Source organism: Sturnus vulgaris, chromosome 4, assembly GCF_052056855.1.
Source record: "Sturnus vulgaris isolate bStuVul1 chromosome 4, bStuVul1.hap1, whole genome shotgun sequence".
NCBI classification, from domain to species: Eukaryota; Metazoa; Chordata; class Aves; order Passeriformes; family Sturnidae; genus Sturnus; species Sturnus vulgaris.
Window position 1 is genome coordinate 23,840,290 of NC_142246.1, and position 21,293 is coordinate 23,861,582.

Sequence of the window (21,293 nt, forward strand, 5' to 3'; positions counted from 1 at the left end):
ACTGTGCTATTTTGCAATCAGCAGCATATGATGTGTTTGTAGATAAGAGAGACAAGAATAATCCAGGAGTTAGAATATCAAAGAATTCAGGTTGTTGCTGGATCATAGCCCTTCTCTGTAACTGTGCCCAGCTCCTCGGAGTTATCTAGCCCTATGAAATGCAAACAGGAGCAGAAGAGATGTCTCATGTCTTGTATTACAACAGGCAGAGGAGCCTGGGCTCCTACACAGCTTTTGGGATTTTGGGATTTTTATGTATTCCTAGGGCTGTGGTTTGTGGGTGAGGTGAGTTACAGCACACAGCCCCACAAAAGCCGCACAAGTATTTGTGCTATTTTAAAAACTGAGAAAAACAGTGATCTGATTTTTTTTTTTTTTAATTTGAGAAAGCAAATCTAGTATTTGTTTGGGAGTGTCCCAGACTCTCTAGCTACCTCGTTTAGGAGTGCAGCTCTTGATGGCCTCACTTGTAAATTGGTATCAGTGGACCTTCTCAGCTTGCTGATAGTCATGGGGTGGCTACTGGTGATATCATTCCACTGCCCTAAGGGGTCAAAGATGACAAGCCCTACAGTTTATAGTCCCTGTAACTTCCAAAACTGCATAAGAAAAAGTACATAAAAAGTTCATATACACAAAAGTGCATAAGAAAAAGTTATTTTAAGAGAAGGCCAGTACATGCTTTGACTTGATTGTTCGAGTGCTGCATTGCAGAAACCAGACTTCATTCTATTGGCATTTTCTGCTACACACAGTCTCCTGAATTTAATAAAGTTCTGAATTTTACTGAATATTGATGTAGTGCTGGGTCCTTGAAGGCAATGCAAACAGGACTGCAGTGTTATTGTAGTAAAGTACTTAAAAGAGAGTGTAGATTTAAATTTGCATGTGCATTGTGCTTTGTTGTTTGAGAGCCCATAAAGGGTTGAACTGCAAACAGTGGAGTGGAAGGGAATGTGATTTCATATGAAGAATGCATATCATGGTTGTGAACTGCCTGCTACAACTTCAGTATGTATGAACAGATCTTACTTTCCAAAGAAAAACATTTTATTTTGGTAGATGAAATCTGCCAAATCAATTCTTCCTGAAAAATAGCAAAACGTTTATTTGAACCAGGCAACCAACAAACAGAACAGACTGGTTCACAACACCATTAGCATTGTTCTGTGTGGTTATGATGGCAAATATTGTGGTTTTTTGCTTGAACATAGACCTTCAATCTTCAGCCATCACATTCATATGTTGCATGTTTTCATATAAACCCTGACTTGATGAAATGTATGTTTTTCATAAAATGCTACGCATTTTTGAAAACATATGTTCTCATGGAGAATCATGGAGAAAAAATTGGAATGTTTTGGTCATAGCTTTTGACTTTCAAATTATCTTTCAGAAAGTATTCACTGCTTTTAGTATATATTTTAGAAGGCTTTTAAAATGCAAAAGCTAGTAAAAGCTTTTAAATCTTGCAGAAATGAAATGCTTAAATTTTGACACTTTCTTTTTCTGCAGAACTTCTTCAACAAGAAACTCATCGCTATTTTCTTCTCTTCATTTTCTGAGTGTAAAATAAAAACAGAAAGTTCAAACCAGATTGTGATCAGAAGATTATTGTTAAATCACAATTCTTACCACTCAGTTATTGATAAAAATTCAAGCCATAAATTATGTAATTCCAATTGTGAAGTAAGCAGCTTACTTCAAAGTTTTTGGACATGCAAGCATACATACTATATATATATATATATATATATATCTCATTTTTTTCTGCTCAACATTTTTGTCAGATCATGTGTGTTGCATTTACTCACTGAAGCATCTCTGGCACAGGGTTAGTAATGTGCTCTTGATTCTTGCCTCAGCCTACTAAGTGAAGCAGATACTTCTGCCAACTTGATAGTATCTAATTACAGAGCCAAGGGGTGCATAATTCAGCAGTACACTCCGAGATACTGAAAGATGATATTGTGAGACAGAGAAGGGTATATCAGCCCTTGATTTAGGTCACACAAGCAATTCAGTACTGCATGAACAACATGCTGAGTGTTATACCTAAACATAGTGAAAACTTTTAAAAATGTCATATATGATAAAGCATTTCAGCTTTTAACAAAGTACTATACCAGCTATTTAAAAAAAAATTTATTATTTTGTTCTTTAAAAGAATCAAATGTAAGTTTGTAGATGATGCTTTCATTGAAATGAATGATCAATGTATATGTATGTTAATATCTGCTCTTTTCAACTGATGGGGTTAAAACACATTCTTTTTAGAGAGGATTAAGAAAATTGCCATGACTACTTTGGTAGTGCTGCTTTCATGGTTTTAATTTGCAACCAAATAAAAATGACTTTAATGTCATGGGTATAGTATTCCTCTCACTGATTGACTTGTCTGTTTAGTTGTTTGCAGACATGGTCATACATGAAGGTTTGCAAAAAGCAAATTTCACCACTGTTTTAGGAGCAATCACTTTATGCCCCAAGGGAAAGCAGTGGTCCTTACACTACAAACAGAAAGGCATTGGACCATGAGTAGCTATTAGTCATGCTGCAAAAATATCCATGTTAAGGGTTTTGGTCCAAACATAAAAAGCCACTCAAGGTCAGCAAGGCAGACAAAAACATCATAAAACATATTAAAGAAAATCTATAGTGTTTAGAGTGATTCATGCCAAATATACTGAAGAATTAAATTAGTATTGTTAATTTTGTAAATTCCACACACAAGCAGAAGAGAAATATCTGCTCAGACTGGTGGGACTGGTCAGGGCTAAGGTAATTATGAGACGGATAGAAAAACATGAACACTTGTGCTGCTGCTTCAGCTGCAGCTGGGCCCAAAAGTCAGGGATGAGATATAGTGGGGAAAGTCTGAACCCAGAGATATTCATGAGAGATTCATGGTTTTTATCTGACTTTCAGAAGCACCATGGAAACACTTGACTGTTGTACTGTTTTTTCAGAGCTACTGAGAAGTCTGTTATTGTTGTTGAGGCAACTGTTACAGAGAAAAGGTAAATTCTCAAAGACATATTTTAGGAGTGCAGATCTCAAATACTTCATATTTCTGAAGCTCCAGTAATATATAACAGGATCTTTTTAAAGACACTCCAAAATTTTCAAACAACTTGGAGATTCACATATTCTGTAATATATTTGTTGTACAGTTACATTGACTACTAGGATTTCTTATAAAAAAGGTTCAGGATGTCTTATTTCAGTGATATTCTCTTTGTTTTCTTTTTTTTCCCCCCATACTTTTCATGTTCTTATTTCTGCATTTAGTGTCTACTTCTCTTGCTGTCTCAGTATCCTGACATTTTAGGTTTTGGTTTATCATCTGATTTTGGTTAGTTCTGTATTTTCAGTCATTTTTCAGTCCCCAGCATCCCTTCATTTTGTTGCTTATCATCTTGCCTTGTCTTTTTCATCAGCAATTTCTTCCTTTCTTTTGTGGTGCCACTTGATAATGAGCTTACAAATTTAGCCTCATGGATGAGATCCCTCAAGATTTGCCCAGTTAAGGATTATATTTAGTTGCAACCATGTCAGATGGATGCCAGTGGGATGGCAGGGGGATGGATTTCCCCCAGTTGTATGTCAGGACCAGGGCTTTGAACAAACTGGTCTAGCAGGAGGTTTCCCTGCTCCTGGCTGGGGTGTTGGAAGTAGGTGATCCTTAAGGTCCCTTACATCCCAAACCATTCAATGATTCTATGATTCTGTGATTTGCACAAGCCTTGACTGACCTGATAAAGAAGTCTGGGAAAAGAGTGAGTCAGGCACAAACTAAGTAACGTTGTGTTTCTTTCATGTTCAATCATGAATAGGATTGAACTGGTGAAGCAATTACTTTTTCTCCCTAGACAGAAAAAAGCAGTTGTTCCTTAGGCTGGAGGTGGCAGCTCTGCTGTGAATGATGCAGGTCATGCTACTGGCTGCTGCTGGCAACTTGACACTCCCAAGAAAAATGCAAGCTCTTCAGGCTGAAGCAGCAAAGCAGAATGAGCCCTTAGACTCTTGGGGAGATGGTAACATTGGGCTGTTAAACTCAGAGCCATAAATGATGTAGGGGATTGTTACTAAAGCAACTTTATTTCCCTCTGAAAGCTTAAGTCCCTTCCTTGGCAATCTTTCCATACAGGCACTTTCTCTGAAGCATAACTTTGGCCCATGTGCACAGGATTTCCTGAATATGACACAATATTTGCTATCTTAGGCCAAATGGTATCTATAAGCATTGCTTATAATCAAAAGAGAAAAACCCCTTGTAACAGTATTAGAATAGTAAAGTAAAAAGCAGACCTTTATTTGGAAGTTTCCAGGTGTCCCAGTGGTGATGGGCACACCTAGCTGGATTTCTACACTTTTTGTAAGGTTAATTAATTAGGATATCTTGTGGGTACATCCAATAGGAGATTCAGTTGCTGCAGTAACCCAGCCCTGGGTCAACCCCTTGGAGTTAGTCCAAGGGCTTCTTTGCCCCACTTCTTGTTATGACCTCTCAAATTCTGGTTGGAAAACAAAATGCTCTTCTTGTAGGCTCTCTTCCTGACAATAAGACTAAATAGTATTTCAGGAATGTATTGCAAGGTTAGCTTATTGTTCTACTATCTAGGGGAAAAGGGTAGGAAAAGTACTGGAGCTACAGATATGCATTAGCAATCTAAAAATATATGAAAAATATATAAAAAGCTTAGGGGTCATAAGCTTCTTGCTTCAATGAGAATTCCAGCTACAACAAGTGCAAATAAGTGGTTAATGCAATTTGCTCCATTGGTACATTCATTCATCTGTCCAACTTCCACAGCTTTATTAAAGTTTTGTCATGCCCATTAACCAGAGAATAGCTTTCTGTTTAATTTCACCTAGAGTTTTATATGAATTTGTGAGTTACATGAGATGATTCTAATTTCAAGTTTCCAAAGCAAAATTGTAAAATTTCATTTTCTAAAGTGCCCTTCTTTTCATTTGTTTACATTGCTTGTAACTTACTATGCTTTTGCCACAGCTCCAACCTAGGAAGGAAAAGCGCAGTGTTTGCTGGTTTACTTCAGGAGTGTAATCTGGTAATTAACTATTACAATTTGCAGCCTTTATGTTGCTTAGAAAAATAAGAATTAACATGGATTCTTATTATAACCCCCCTGTTGTTTGTTACCAATGTGGTTTTCAGACAGGTTACAAGATTTTCTTGCTATGGTAAAAGTCCTTGCAAGGACAAGTGGTGTACATTTGTAGCACAGAAAACAAAGTTTTTATCAAAATTTCCCTGAAGAATAATTTAATCAATGTCCTTGATACTTTTCAGGGAAAACAATGGTATTCCCTGCCACATTAGGAAAAAAGAAAGGAATAAACATAAAAGTGACTCTTTGTACACCCCTTCCACTTGATATCTTTCCGGATCACCTTACAACTTTCCATTTTTCCATCTCTTCAGCTGCTTATTTATATGCTGTAGGGACACCCACAGTCCTGATGCTTTACTAGATAATGACTGTCTGTACTTATGCTGCCAGCCTCTGGTGTCTGGGAACAAGCAGCATTAGAGATTACAGCTATGGAGGAACAAGAGCTTCCATCCTGCTGAATAGTTTTGCACTTCAAAATATACTGACAACCCAGAGAGGAAGAAATGAGGAACATGTGAAATTTTCTATTTAAGAAATATTTTAAGAACTTCTTTTGGTTACTTAGGAAAACAACAAACTCCTCTTCCTTCAAGAAACCCATGTGTGGTTACTAAAATATTTTGCAGTATTTATGTAGAGTACTTGTCTTTTATGGAGAGAATGAGCTAATTCTCTCGCTTGGAACTTGTGAACAATATGCTGGAGGAGAGTCAATGCTGCAGTAGCAGTATAACAGATTTTCACCCTAGAAAACAGGCTGCAGAAAGGTAGTCCGTTTTTCTAAAACTTCTTGCTTAAAATTGAATTTCTGACATCCATTCTAAGAGGAAAAATATTGACCTATCACAACATGGTTCCTTTCCTGAATGGGAGATGAAAGCCATGGCTATATATGTTGGCAATTACCCTTCTAGTGTTTTACAAGGGATCTGTGAAAGGCAAATATTTTTCCTGAGAACTCTTTACCTTATGAAGAACCTTGTAAACACCTCTCTAAACAGAATATACTCTTTCAAGGATTTTTTTTTTTTGTTATTTAGGTAGTAAGATAAGTCATGACTGGCTATATCGCAAAATCTGCAATGATATCTGCCCAATGTAACAACCATGTTTTTATAGTTAATTCACGAGATAGGTGAAAAATTATTTATTCACCCATCAAGGTTCATTTTCCATACAGTGCTACAGTGTAGTAGAGGTATCCTTGCTTTATATTTTCTAACCTGTGTTTTGACTCCTGGAATACAGATGGAATAATTAAATATAATTTGAGAAATACAATGGATAATTTGGAAAGCTTGGAAATGCATTATCATCCTTTTTAAAAGCTGGGATTTCAATTATATATTTCAACATAATATATTTGTTTAGAAGAGTGATTCTCAGGCTTCTTGAAAATCTATCACACTCTCTTGGGTTAGGTAATCCCTGTAGTATTTATATTATCTAATTTTTGTCGTCCTAGAAAGGAAAGAAATGGCATAAATTTTACTTATGGAAAAGTGGAGTAAAAAGTAAAATTTGAATTATAGTATGAAACTTTATCCAGCTAGCTACAGTAGGTTTTTGTTGGACATTGAATACACAAAAAATGTACTTATTTATTGTTGTTTGGATGTTAGAGCAATTAGTTGTGGAACTACATTAAAAATTAGGGGTATATCTATACCTTCTGCATTCAAAATCTAGTTCAGCATTGAGACCTAAAGTATTCAAAGTTAATGTTTGGTCATGGACACACTAAGGCTAAGCTTAGGGTCTTGGCTTGAAGCAGATTGTCAACAACATTTAAGCTCGCAAGTTTAGTCTTAGTCTGGGTATTATCAGACTCTGCAAACACAAGTAAGTGTATTAACAGAATCAGACATCAGGGGAACAGTGTCAATTTATTCACATTTGGAAGCCCACCAGGATCTAAAATATATCGATTGCTTTAAAATATATGTTGACTCACCATCTTTAAGACTTTCCAAAAAAGTCAAGTTGCATTTACTTAACTTAAATTGCCTTAAATTGCTGTTTTCAAGAACTTCCTTCCTCCCATTTCATCTTCACATTTGAAAAAATGTTGAATGTTGGATTGTGTTTTTAAGATGCTGTTTGATTTTTTTTTCTTAAATAGTATTTTAAATAAAATTGCTCAATACTTGGAAGATATTAACCCTTTGCTTAATGTAATGGGAACTATTTTTTTTTTCCCAGGTCTCAACGGTCCCAGAGTTTGGCCGCATAGTAATTTATACTACCAGTCTTCGTGTGGTGAGAACCACTTTTGAAAGGTGTGAACTGGTCAGAAAGATATTTCAAAATCACAGAGTTAAGTTCGAAGAAAAAAACATTGCTCTGAACAGTGATTATGGAAAAGAACTAGATGAAAGATGCAGAAGTGTCTGTGAAGTTCCCTCACTCCCTGTTGTGTTTATTGATGGCCATTATCTTGGGGTAAGTAAAGCATGAACCTATGTTTTATTCTGCAGTTGGGAAGAGCATATGAAAATCTCGATGAATGAAAAGCAAGATCTTTAGAAAATTCACTGCAATGCTGCAGTGATGGTAACAAGCTAAGACAGAAATTCTTCTGTAGTATGCACTGCACAGATCCTCACTGATAAGTTTGATCTGAGGGTGCAAAAGATAACCAAGGACAAACTACCAGGAGAAGAGTAAGAGGCAATAATACATCTAAGATATCATCTTTTACTTTAAAAATATCTTATTTTGTAGTTGAAATCATGAAAATCTGGGGAAAGTAATTTTTTTTCCTTATGAGAACCTGTATGTGTGATTGACCCAGGAAGATGAACACACGTAGCATAAACCTGTCATTCAGTAAATCTGGGTTGAATAAGAGACTAATACTTTGGCGTGTCAGACTTCAAATATAGATTGAATTTTAGATGATGTAGTCTGTATCAGGATCTGTAATCAACTGAACTTATTTTAGATACAAAATTGGTTAATACTTACTTTTTTAAAACCTAGCTGTAGAGAGAGAGAAGAGCCCAACTCTGCCCTATTGTAAGACATAAACTCCAAATGGAAAACTAAAATCTCAATTTGTTCACAGCATTCTAGGTCTAGAAGCCTACTGACATTCAAAGTCACCTTTTAATTGAACCTGTACTTTTGAAATGTATTTCTCATAGACATTAAAAAAATATTCTGGAAAGTGGAGCAAAGAAAACAGTTTGAAAACTCAGAGAAGGTATTTGTCTTGAGTGGTGAAAAGCTAGCAATTAGAACCGACTGTGAGACTGTGATTTGTGAAGGCAAACTATATTTAAACACAGTGAGGTTATTGTGTTTGCATCACTTAAAGCTTTCATTTTCACAAAACATATAAGTAATAAAATAGAGTGTAACCAACAATCAGGGACAATAAATATTGGACCTATATGAACGTTTTCTCCTCTTTTCCCGCATCCCTTCCAGGCTTTCCATGTGTTCTGCATGATTTAGGCTTTGCTGAGCATTTTAACAAATGCATTTGCTGTTCTAGGCCTTGCCAGACCACTAGAGCAGCTGTAAAACCACCTGTATGCAGAATAATAGTAAACAGTGATTTTTACTTCATTGTAGAATATGCTTTTATCAAAACTCTGATTTGGAGAGTTCTCCAGCCAGCCAGGAGTGCTACATTCAAGAGTAGTTTAAAATTCAACAGGATTCAGATGAAGATTCGCTCATCTAATTATTATATTATGTAAGTAGTGAGTTATGATTGACTCCAAGAAAATCTCAGTCCACCTATGAACAATTTGTCAAAAGAATTCAGATAAGATACTGAAACGGATTAAATAAATTATTTGCTTAATGTAGGAAATGCCTGGATACAATCATTTTGGTATGATGGATGGCCCATTAAGTCACTGCCATTGGGGTTTTGTTTGTTTGTTTGTTTTTAAAGATTGTGAGAAACTTGTTTTCTAAAAGAGGAGCAACAGGGTAAAAAACAATAAAATCTCATTAAAACTCTCTAAGTACTGTATGAGATTCTTTGGAGAGGTATAGAAAAGAAAGCAAGTGAATTAAGAAGATAGCTTTCTATGGAAGAGACAAATCTACCTCCTACAGGTAAAGAAAACTGAAATAATTTAGTGCTCTGATCTAGACATTTATTGCAGCAAGGCAACTACACTTACATTGTTTAGCACAAGAAAAAGCATTGGGCTGCTAAAGACCAAGAAAACACTCAGATATGGGGTGTGTTTTCCTGCTTCTTTTCCTTTCTCTTTTTTTATTTTTTTTTCTTAACTTGATGAGGCACGCTGTAGTTAGCTGGAACAAACTTTAGTTTAATGAGAGAATTAACGTTATTCCATGTAAGAGTGGCATTGTTGGTGGAAAAGCAGCTTTGCAGGCAGGGAACTGTGCATGAGACATCTCTGCTCACAGAGAGCTGCTGGCAGCGTGTGCATCTCCCCTCCTCCTGCACGAGGTTTGTGCCCTCCACACTCTCCATTATCCCCTTGGGAGGCACTGCTGCTTGCTGCAACACCACTCTGGTGTGCTTCAGCTGAGGTGAGATGTGCTTCGGTGTGATGAGAAAGCCAAGTTGAGTGTGAGCAGGGCAGTGGCTGCCGACAGAGCACCTGTGGCTGGCAGGGTGCTGGGGAAGGAGAGCCCGGGATGAGCCTCTCACTTGCCCTGGCAAGGGACCTGTGTGCACTTGTTCTGTTTGGTAAATGTGGCAAGCCCCACTATTTTATGACATTTATTTCTCTGTCTTAATATGTCTTCACAAAAGAATTTGAAATTCATTCATTTAAAGAGATGAGGAGGGGGGCATGTTGAGAAGGGCTGGCAATGAAGTATTCCCCCCACTCCCAGCTCTGTCAATTCTCATTCAGAAGACAGTGCATCGTGGCCCCAAAGGCAGTATGTTGGCTGGAACCTGTGCTAGGCTTGTGTTTCATTAAAATGCTATTGAGAACTAATTAAGAATTTGGTCTCATTGGTAACAGTAGATATTTCTATAATGCTTTTTATAATAATTAACTTCTGATATGCAAATGAAACACAGAAAACCCAAAGCCTGGTGTGTCAGTAAATATAGCATGCAATATTTTCCTCTTTTTTTCCCTTTTTTTCCCATTTTTTTTTTCATTTTGAATATTTATTTCCTGAAAAAATCCCTCCCTGAAGGAGATTGCATGTAGCAGTACAAAGGAGAATCTATATTGAGCTATGCAGTTTTCAATGAGTCATAAGGAGAAAAAAACCCAACCCTGAAATAAAATATGAACAGTTTTGAAAGGTGAAAAATTATTCTTAATGAGATAAAAGTAACAAAAGCACCAAAACCCAGCCTATGTACATCTGATAGAGTATATTGTACCCAAGCTATTCAGAAGCATGGACAAAGTTATTTGAGCACTGCAGGCTGTGGGGATAAATATTCACAGTGCTGTGGAATTTATCATTGCCTGCACAGGGACAATGAAACAGATCCGTGACTTGGGCAGAAGCAATAAAAAAAAAAATCATATTTAGCCCCTGTCAAGGAAGGTACTGCATGCTGCAGTACAGCAGGGCTTTTAATCTCATTTTTTTCAGGACTGAACCATTGTATTTCTTGACACACACTGTCTAAATACCAGTCTGTCAGGAAATTGCTGTTTCTTTCTGCTGCATGCTTTTTACTGGGTGATCTAATCCCTTCTTTTCACCTGAGGTTGTCTCCATCTGAAATGGAATTATGCCATCTGCTGGGATACCAATGCAGAATTAAAAATTACATCCAAAAAACAGCCACACAGAAAAAAAAAATAGAACATTCATTTACTCTTATAAATGCATTCAGAATTGTTAAAAATTTTTGTTATGCAAAGACCCACTCTCCTGGAAAAGGGATGCAAATAAAACAGGCAAATAAGTCATTCTTTGCAAGTCTGTTAACTCACAGCAGAATATTTTTAAAATACCTGTGTTTTATTTTTCTACTTGAAATATATGATTGAATTACAGCATTCACTTGCCATGCAAAGCTCTTTGATTTTTTCAGATATGTGAATTTAAGACTGTTTTTTCTGAAGAAAATCTCTCCTGTTTAGTTTTCCCAGCTATAATGAATCCAAAACAGCATGAGATTTATAGAAAAATTATTTTATTTGACACATTGGTTATGATCTTTTCCAAAGAATAATGAAACTGGGTTTTGCACCTGACTTTTAGAAAATACATGTGCAAAATATTTTTTTGTGAAACAGGAAATAACAGTTTCCTTTTAGCTGTTTTCCAGTAGCCGTATATATTTAGCTGTTCTCTGTGTTTTGTTAAATACATTCTTCTGGTATTCACTTGATAGGAGGATATGAATGGCTCTGTGACAGTAAAGCTATTACTTCATTATTGCATTTGGTCACCTAGTCTTTTCCAACTTGTTTCCTCCATTTTGCAGTTTAACATGCCAGGAAATGCAGGGTTCAATTGCTTTTTACACATCAACCTTTCCCATTCTTTGCATAGCAAAACCAGAATTTCTGGTGCTGGTACTACACTGCAGTGTCAATTTTCTCAGTTTATGGGCAGATTTCCAGGCAGTTATTTGTACCCTCTGTGTTTGTGCTGCCAAGGGGCCCCTGGCTGTGAGAGGAGTGATGCTGCAGGCTGCAGGGAGTGTGAGCTGTGGGCAAAGGCAGGGCATACACAGCCCAGCTCCTCGTTATGGCACACTGGAGAGCGTGAGCCACTGATGGTGAAGTGTGTGAGTGCGTTTGTGTTGCCTCAACAGAGACCTTGCCTATGTGCTTAGCAAAATAGGAAACAGGGCATGCAATTTATCTGCACTGCAAATGTGTCCACAAGAGGGATGTTGCAGGGCCTGGATGATTTTTCTTGGTATGTAAGGAATGATGATGAAGAGAGGCTGCTTCCCAAAACCTGCAGGTATTCTAGTAAAGTCAAATGCAAGCCATATATCTGTGTTCACTCCTTGATGAAGAATTATATTGTGGAGATGGTAATGGTTTATATCCAAGATAGGTAGCAGCAAACAGGTTTATAGCCAAAACAGAGTTGGGGCAGTGGAAAACTTAGTGGACTTGTTCTAGTTCTATGGTTAATAGGAATTATATATGGGAATTTAATATTTGAAATATGATGTTAATTTCTGGATATTCTCAAGGAATAATTGGGAAAATAATTTTATTAATTAAAAGGGTCTGGAAAAAATCTTGAGTGATATAGCCAAGTCTGTGGCATTTCCTTGCCATTGGAATATCTGACTACAACCCCTGGACTCCTCTAGAATGGTAGAGATTCTGAAAATTTAATAGACAAAAGATTCACAGGCTTCTGCTTTAAAATTTAAAAAAATGGGAAAAAAACCTGAAAACGCACTTCTCACTGAAGATTATGCCCATTGTCCCTCATACTGCTTATGTTACTCTCTGGAGGGCCAGACTATTTAAGGGTTCATATACCTTTCTGAGTAATTGTGGACTGAGCACAACCTAGGAAGAAAAAGAAAGGCAGCACGGAAGGCAGCTATTGGCCTTACTTAACAGCTGCTTTAATTACTCTAATAATTATGGACTCTGTGTTAAGACTCAAAGATCCAGAAGGAAGGTTAATTTCTGCAGACTTTTATTTATATTTTACTTGGGGCAGCCATTTATCAGAGAAGACAGAGTAGAAAACTTGAAAACATTTGTAGCCATTCTGATATTTGGGTTTTAATTAAAAAGCCATAGATTTCTACTTTGAGAGGAACACAGCTACTGACTGAATGTCATCAGAAATATAAATCCTTTAAAATATAAATCTATAATGGGAAATCTGTCAAACTTTTAATTACTGTGCTGTAAAAGCCAATTAGAATTATCATACATCATCACAGTAGCATGGGACAGAAGTCACAGAAGCTTTCCTCTGTGTCAACAGAGAAGAGAGCTTTTCCTAAAAGGGGCAAATTGAGGCTTGTCTAGTTTAAGGAATTTGGAGTTCTGCAATCCCATCATCAGTAAAGTTGCAAATCCTTAATGTCTGTACTTCAGATGAGCAGCACAAGCTTTGTCTTAAGCTGCTGCAGTGTACTGAGACCCCGAGCTAAAACTCCACGGGCTACCTTGGTCAGTCCTCACTGTTTGCCAATCACTCCCATTGCCTGCTGCTCTGTGTGAAAGCAGAGAAAGGTGAGAGGACAGGTGTGAGAGGGCCAGCAGACTGCAAAAAGCTGCTCTGCTGGGGACACAGGCAGCCTAATGCATGTGCTGGAGCTGCTGCACTCTGTGCCCATGATCTGAAATGCATTTCACTAGAAGAGTCAGCACAATAAGGCTAACTCATCCATCCCCTATCATCTTCTGTGATTAATTAACCACAACTAATTACCTTGTGTGATACTTCTTTTAAATATCTCTTTGAAAGTATAACACTGTAAGAGTAGTGTCCACTGGAAAAGTGGCTTTCCACATCCACTAAAATATTAACATTTTTCTTTTTAACTAAAATAAAAATCATCAAACTGGAGTCAGAAGTGTTGCTGTTTCATACAAACCTTGAGCAAAAAGACTTTCTACAGGGAAAATAACTTTAGTAGGGTGTCATAAAAAGAACTTGGGAAGATTTGGTTGCCTTTGATTGCTTTTGGGCTACACACTTGTAGCCTCAGTAGTCCCCAGCAAGGTTCTGTGAATGGTTGGACACTTAGGGGTATGTTAGAGGCACACATGTATTCCCTGTGCCCACCAGCACCTCTTCCTGTACCTTCCAGAAACTGGGAGAGGTGCTGGTGAGGAGCTGGGGCTGACTTTGGGCAGCTCAAACTAATGGCACATCTGAGATGTGTGCCAGCATCCCACTGCACCTCAGCCCTGTGCCAGTGTCCCACCACACCTTCCAGATAATGCTGGAAGCAAAATCAAAGACAGAATTTAACAGTCTGGGTATGCAGGGACCAGCAAACTGGGGCAGCACAGCAGCATGAACTCTCCATGTGGTGAAGAAGTGGCCAATTGCCTTTGGCAGCAAAAAAGCCCCGTGTGTCTGTACCTCAGTTTCCTCACCTTTTGTTGGTTTCTGGTTAAAAGTGTCTGCAAGCATTTCACAGTATTTAGTATTCAACGAAATTAGTTCCCTAAGTGAAGTATAGACATTCAAATGTGGTGCTCTAATTAGAAGAGAAGGGCACAAAAATTCCATATGCTCCCTGACACTTTAATTTTGTCTGCATGTCTCTTAGCATTTACTTTCAAGAGGAAAAATATACCCAACACTTAAGTAGAGCTTTGGTTCAGGACACAGAAACCCTAAGAGGCCTAAGTCAGACTAAGTTATTACTCACTGTTGTGTCTGACTTTATTGTTGTTAGAGTATTTTCATTATTCTTTTTCTCCTTGTGTTATACATTAGGCACATTATGTCTTAATTCAGTGCTCAACTGCCAGAATATTTGAAATACAGTCTCCTCATTTTGCTGCATTTTCTGATATGTTATATATTTATAAAATTGTAATTTTTTGACACCATAACTAGAAATATTTTTTATTCTGTCAAGAAACATACCTGTAAGATAAAGGGAACACAATCAGAATTTCTAAGCTCTGTCACCTTTTACAGAAAAGGCAACGTGATACATCACCTGTTAACGAACTTTAGGCATTACTATCAGACCTGTGATTAGATTCTCCTCTCCTTCTAGCTTTACTAAGGTTGACCTAATTGCAATATAACTAATGTGAGTCAAATTTGTCCTCAGCCTGTTTAAAATTTCAAGACCAAATCTTCTAATCATCTCTGCTTTTTTTTTCATGATAACATGGCTGACATTTTTCATCTTCTTTTCCTAATAGGGTGCTGAGAAAATTTTACTAATGAATGAATCTGGGGAACTGCAAGATCTCTTAACCAAAATTGAGGTAATTGTATTTCTGCAAATAAATATAGGGAATATACATTTACTACTTGCAATCGATTAGATTTTCTTTTTTATAATTTCCTTTTCTTCTACTATAAACTGATGATCCCAAATGCTTTTTTTGTTTTACTCTTTTCTACACCCTCTTTTTGGGTGGAGGCCCTAAAACGTTATTGCCTAGCCTAATGTGTGTCCTAATCTTGGGACAAAAAGCACATATATAAGACAAACAACGTCAGACTACAGGGAACTGATAACTGCTCACTGAATACAACCACTGCTAATTTGCCTTTCGGTGTTTTTTTCGTGTGTTTGGTTGGTTTGGTTTTTTCTTTCCCTCATTTATTTTTTTTCCCCAAAAATGGGTTTATTACAATTGCAAGGGGCAGTCTGTTTTCTTCATTGCTAGAGATGCAGAAAGTGGTTCCACAAACTGCCATCTGTTCATGGAAGAAATGGCTATTGTTCAAGAAATTCAGCTAAAGCAATTTTGCTTTGATTTCGAAACTTTTGTTAGTTCCCTTAACTATGTCTAAAGGTATCTGTACATTTAGAAGCCTAACAAGCAATAATGAATGTAAAGATTAAAAATATTCTCTTCAAATTTTGAGATAATTTGCAATAATGTTCAATGAAATAAGCAATCTTCAAAAATTATGAAATTGGGAGCACACCTGAGATAAAAAGAATGTTAATTTTACATAAAATATCATATATAATAATTTTTTTTTAAATAAATACTTTACATAAGATAATGTATAATGTATAATGTATAATGTATAATGTATAATGTATAATGTATAATATATAATATATAATATATAATATATAATATATAAATTATAACATATATAACATATAATTATATATATAATATAATCGTTGTCCCTGGATGAGCTGATAATAGTAGGAGCTGTTTGCCTTGTGAAGAAGAGCAGCAAGTTTGTGAGCTACAGAACAAAAAGAAAAATTGTTTGCATGTTCATCTGACTTTTCAATAGATGAATGCTATTATTAATGGGTGTGTAGAAATACTTTCAATTTTTATTGGTGGTGTTCCAGGTACTTCATTTTCTGTGGGTATTTTATTCTGGTAATAATTTGTCACTAATTTTTAGTGGTACATAATTCCTCAGACTGACAGTAGCAGGAATTGTATGGATTTTTGTTCTTTTCTTTGTGAATAAACTTGCAAAGTCCTTACTCAGCAGTTCAGTGCTAAAACATGTGGTGGTAAGTACCCAAAGTGGAATACCTTTCCTTTCTCTGATTTGAATTTTAAGGAAATCATTAAATAAACTAGCCACATTTTCAGCAAATGAAACTTAAAATTGTCTTTGAAATCTCTTCTTCTATGCTCCATTTTCTTTAATCCAATAAAAAAATAGAATAAATTTATTGTTCTATGTGGGAATTAGGACAATTGAGAGGCCTCAAGCCTCCCTTGAAGTAATTTTCCCTGGGTATAACTGTTAGACATTGATAATCTGTCTTCTTTACGCTTAAAGCTTCAGCATTCTACACCCATACATTTGAATACATCACTTCTTTCCTTGAGTGCTACTTGTCAGAAGCTATGAATTGCTTTTTGATATCATCAGCTTGAACTGTAATAGGTATAATATGTTCAGCACGAGGATGCAAATGCTGAAAGTCATAATATCTTAACATAGAGCATAGAAAACATAACATCAGCATAAACTGCCTGGAGATTGGATTCATTGCAATACCTCCTAGATTTAATCTAGACCTAAACAATATCCGAGTGATGCATGCAAGCTATCCTTTAGCTTGCTATTTTGGCAAGTATAAATGCAGGCTACAGAAGTATAAAGTGACCAACGAACCTGCAGTGAGCCTCTCTGACATGGCACGTGGACCTGACCAAAGGAAAAGGCAGAATCATTCCTCTCCCATGGTGGTTTGCCATGGGCTGGGGTGGTGGGTCTTGCCCAAAATGGGAAGCAGGATACGTATTTTTAGCTGCCCTGGAGTCCTCATTGTCCTAGACCTTGTGGTGGTTGATGAGGTAACATTTTTTCTTTCTTCCATTCTTTGAGCAGAGAGTCCAGCATCCTCAGCAGTGCCTCTCTTGCGGGGGCTTTGGTTTCCTGCCGTGCTCAGCGTGCCATGGGAGCAAGATGTCCGTGTTCCGGAACTGCTTTACGGACTCCTTCAAAGCCCTCAAGTGCACTGCTTGCAATGAGAACGGGCTCCAGCGCTGCAGGAGCTGTGCAGGCTGAAAACGGCAGCTCCACGTGTTCAAACTAACTTTATGGTACTGCACCAGTTTGTAATAGTTTTTTTTTTTTTTAATTAATCAATTTATCCAAAACAGTCAATAAAAATCCATTTGTTGTATATTTCTGGTTTGAGCATTTGAGCTTTTTAATATCTGATTGTTGACCATATAATGAACTCTAAAATACATCTTTCTAGTTTCCTTATTTGTAGTCTGGAAAACTTATCACATACATGAATTCTTTCTTTTCCTATATCATCATCATCACACATATGTGTTTTTGAGTACTGCACTCAAAATTTCAGCAAAATTAAGCTTAATCTTCAGATTATTGACTAGTGCTGTTTTCAAAATCAGTGAGAATAAGGATTTTGTAACGTGGACTAGCCCAAGACTCTTCCACACCACCTTTCCCTGAAAAGCCACTATGGCTGAATTGTCACTAATTCTATGTGGCTATGGAAGAACAGAACATTTCTTGAAAGTCCTATGAATCATCTTTCTCTTTTAGTACTGCTTTCTATTTGTTACAAAATTAATGTTCTTGGACAAAATTGCGTAAACATTTAATATAGTAGATGTTCATAACTGTGGTAGTATCTCAGAGTTTTATGATTCTGTATGTCACAGTAGATCTTATAATGATTCAGTGAGAACACCTAACAGCTTTATAAATTGCATATAAAGTAATTGAGGATGAAATTTCAGCTTTTTCAGCTTAATAATAGTTATGGTTTGATGACTAGCCTGGTGTGATTGTTTCAGGGCATCTGTTCCCCAGGAAGGCCCAGGTCTATGCCCAGGCAACTCCAGTACTGAATATACCTTTGCCAATTTTGGTGGGTGTCCCCAACACAAGCAAAGGAGAATTAGTCAGTGATTAGTCTCAATGGACTGTGGGCTCTCCACACCGAATATATTCCAGTTTGGAAGTGCATTACCATTCATGCACTTCCACAGAATACTTTTTAACAGGCTAACTTTAGCGAGCCATCACCAACAGTGTTTTGACATTGCACATCTGCTTCATGTTCCTGCTGTTCAGTCATGTACTGGGACAAGGAGTAGAAAGGTAGCAGAAAATTTCAGCACCTTGCTAAAATTGGTGTTGGTTAGAAAAGGCTTCCCTGGTAGTCATTTCACCCTGCCCAAACTGCATTAGCAAGTGTTGAGCCCTGTCATTTATGCTTCTTGCCTTATTCTTTGTAAAGTTGTTCTGACCGAGGTTTAAGTTAAGTGCAGTTTGCTTTATTAGGTGTTGTTTACTCTAGTTGGAAACCCCATTCCTCTTCCCTCTTTAACATATAACCTTCATTAAATTCTCTGTGATGAAAGGCTCAGGTATTCTTTCAGTGTTGGGCACAGCACAGCTGTGGTATAAACCAGGACAACCACAGCTGCACAAAATACGGCTTGCAAAAAATCTTCTCTCAAAACCTTTGTTTTTCTGATACCTTATTTTCCTCACCTGAATAATCAGAAAACCATCTTTCCTCCCCTTCCACTTGCTGTGTCTAGAGGTGGTAGCTGGTAGCTGAAGAGTTAGACAAGTTGAGCTTACTTATTCTTTCAACATTTGAATCTAAGGGACTTATGCATATTCTATTACATATTGAATGTACAGGCTTGAAAGTGCTTGTATGATCCTACTGCTCCTACAGATTCTACCTTAGGGCTCAGAGGAAGCATCTGGATCTTTGGCATAACATGAGAGAAATTAAATTTTATACAAAGGCCATCCATAATGCTTAGCAGCACCCCAGCTATAAAACTCTGAATTGCAGATGTGCTTATATTTTTACTGCCTGGGTAAGAAGAAAAGAAAGAAAATACATTATCCTTCTTTTATTTAATAGTCTTGTTCTTTCTATTTCTGGCTCGTATTGCAGCTCAGACTAGTAGGATACAGAATGAAAGTCAACATAAATCAGAATACTGATTATTAGAAGTCATCGTGTCCAAAGCATGAAAACAAACTTTTTTAGTTTCTAACTTGCTATGGATCTAAAGAGTGAGAACATTCACAGTAGTGAATACTGAACTCAAGATGGCATACACAAATTCATCCTTGAGGGAAATTACTAGTGAAGAAAATGCCAGTGCATTTGCTCTACTGTGCTTCCACAGTCTTCACCCCTGAGAAGAGACGTTGTTTGATGAGATGTTTCATCACCATTCACCCATTGAAGTACCATTTGACCAAATTACTGACTTGACAATGTATGTTAAACATTTTCAGTTTCACTGAAAATAAAATTCCTTCATTGACCTGGAAGAAGAGTTTGAAGCTGGTTTTCTTGTCATTCAGGCAATCAGAAAATAATTTCTCTTCAGAGTGAAACAAATGCACTGAATCTCATTTCTTTCCTGATTTATCCCCAGGGGCTGTGAAAGAAACCTAGAGAGACTGACCTAGCCAAGGCTCTAACTTTTCAGAGGTACTTAATGCCAATGAGCAACGATAAGGCAAAATGTCCTCAGTTTTCCTTTTAGAAAGAAAAATGAAGAAAGCAAAAGGTCAAGTTTTGCAGAATCTTTTTTTGCCCCCCAAGGATCTTTATGGGAGACACAGGACACCTAATGCTGACAAACATAGCATTCTTCAGACCCTGCATATTTGTTGCTATACTAGAAAAAGATCTTTTCTCTCCTCTCTCGTCAACTGAATAACTAGCTTTTTCTCTCCAGCTGTATTTTTCTTGTAACAGTCTGTATGAAAAACAAAAAAAAATTTTATTTTTTAAAGGAGCTATTTTTATTCTATTGTTTACAATCTCTGCTAGGGGTTTAGGTCTGGCTTCTCCCCAGCCATCCTAGAAACACTAAGTGTGACAGAATGACAACATTACAAAGGCAAGCCCAGGAGTCAGTTGAGGGATATGATGGTTTCTAGTATAAGAGATGCATCAGGCAGCTAGAAATACAGCTTTCAAGTCAGTCTGAAATAAAATAAGGTATGCAGCTCTGTTCTGATTTACATTAGTAGTGCATCTTTACATCCAAGGAATTAGCAGCTATCTCTGCTATAACAAATAAGACTTATCAAACTGCATCTTTGTACAGGAAATTTTCTATTTCTAAATGCATCAAGCTCTGCTTCTCTTGTTTCTGCCCTCAATGACAAGGCTGAAGTAAGGATCCAAGTAAATATTCTCTGCCTGACAGCTCAGCATATGGACATGCATGAGAGCTGGTAGCAGAGAGCAAGGTAATCCTCAGGCTGTTTCTTTGCAAAAGAAACAGAGCTTTATGAGCTTAAGGAAGAGAATGATTTGCAGTCTTCAGTTCAGTAGCTTGCAGGACTCTTTCCAGTGGACTACATCTCTAATCATAAGACTATTCTTTAACTCCGTAGAGAATTTTGCTGTTGCAAAAATTGCAGAGGGAAAGAAAATTTCTTACTCTAAATAGTGAGGACCACACAAAGCAGGGTGTTCATCCCCCCCCGTGTTTTTTTTTTCTTTGTAATGGGTCACTTCAGAGCAATTTTCTTCTCCCTTGCACTAAAAGAGTAAAATTATAAATTTTATTTAATATTGCACTATGTAATAAATGTACTTCGGTTTTTTCTTTTGGGGAGAAGTTTGCTCTTTTAATATACCAACGGGCATTAACTTTCTAGGTAAAAAATCTGGGTATTTTCAATAAGAAGTAGTGCATCTGGGAGTTGATTTCCATTCAAACTCTTTGTTTCCATGGCATATTCTTTTTAAAGATACCTAAAACAGATAGACTGTCTTGTGTGTCAACAGCCTACTGTAATAAAACATTTTACATAAATTTGGAATAGCGAGAGTTTTTGCAGGCAGCACTGCAAAAAGAAGCTTGGCATTTTATTTAAATTAAAAACTACATCAGTCATAGATCTTACTGACCTCCATACTTAATTCTGAAGTTTTCTGACCTCAGACAAGGTCCTGTCAAATCAATGAGAACCATCATATTGATTTAGATTCCTGGTCAGCTGGGTCTAGGCTATCTTCCTTTTACAACTGAAGTGCTGTGAAATACAGAATTATGTAACTAACTCTACACTGTGTTTGGTATAAAT

The 21,293-nt window shown here is 36.9% G+C and overlaps 1 protein-coding gene across 1 annotated transcript in view; it reads left to right on the forward strand.

Annotated features, from left to right (window-relative positions):
* The window catches only part of GRXCR1 (glutaredoxin and cysteine rich domain containing 1), a 39,353-nt gene extending 21,994 nt beyond the window's left edge, over nt 1-17,359 (forward strand). The window contains exons 2-4 of the mRNA XM_088164439.1: nt 7,344-7,583; nt 14,936-15,001; nt 17,064-17,359. Coding sequence (XP_088020565.1) covers nt 7,344-7,583; nt 14,936-15,001; nt 17,064-17,243 — 486 coding nt within the window. The 3' untranslated portion in view covers nt 17,244-17,359. The remainder of the gene's footprint in view (nt 1-7,343; nt 7,584-14,935; nt 15,002-17,063) is intronic.
* Nucleotides 17,360-21,293: the final 3,934 nt, after the last annotated feature.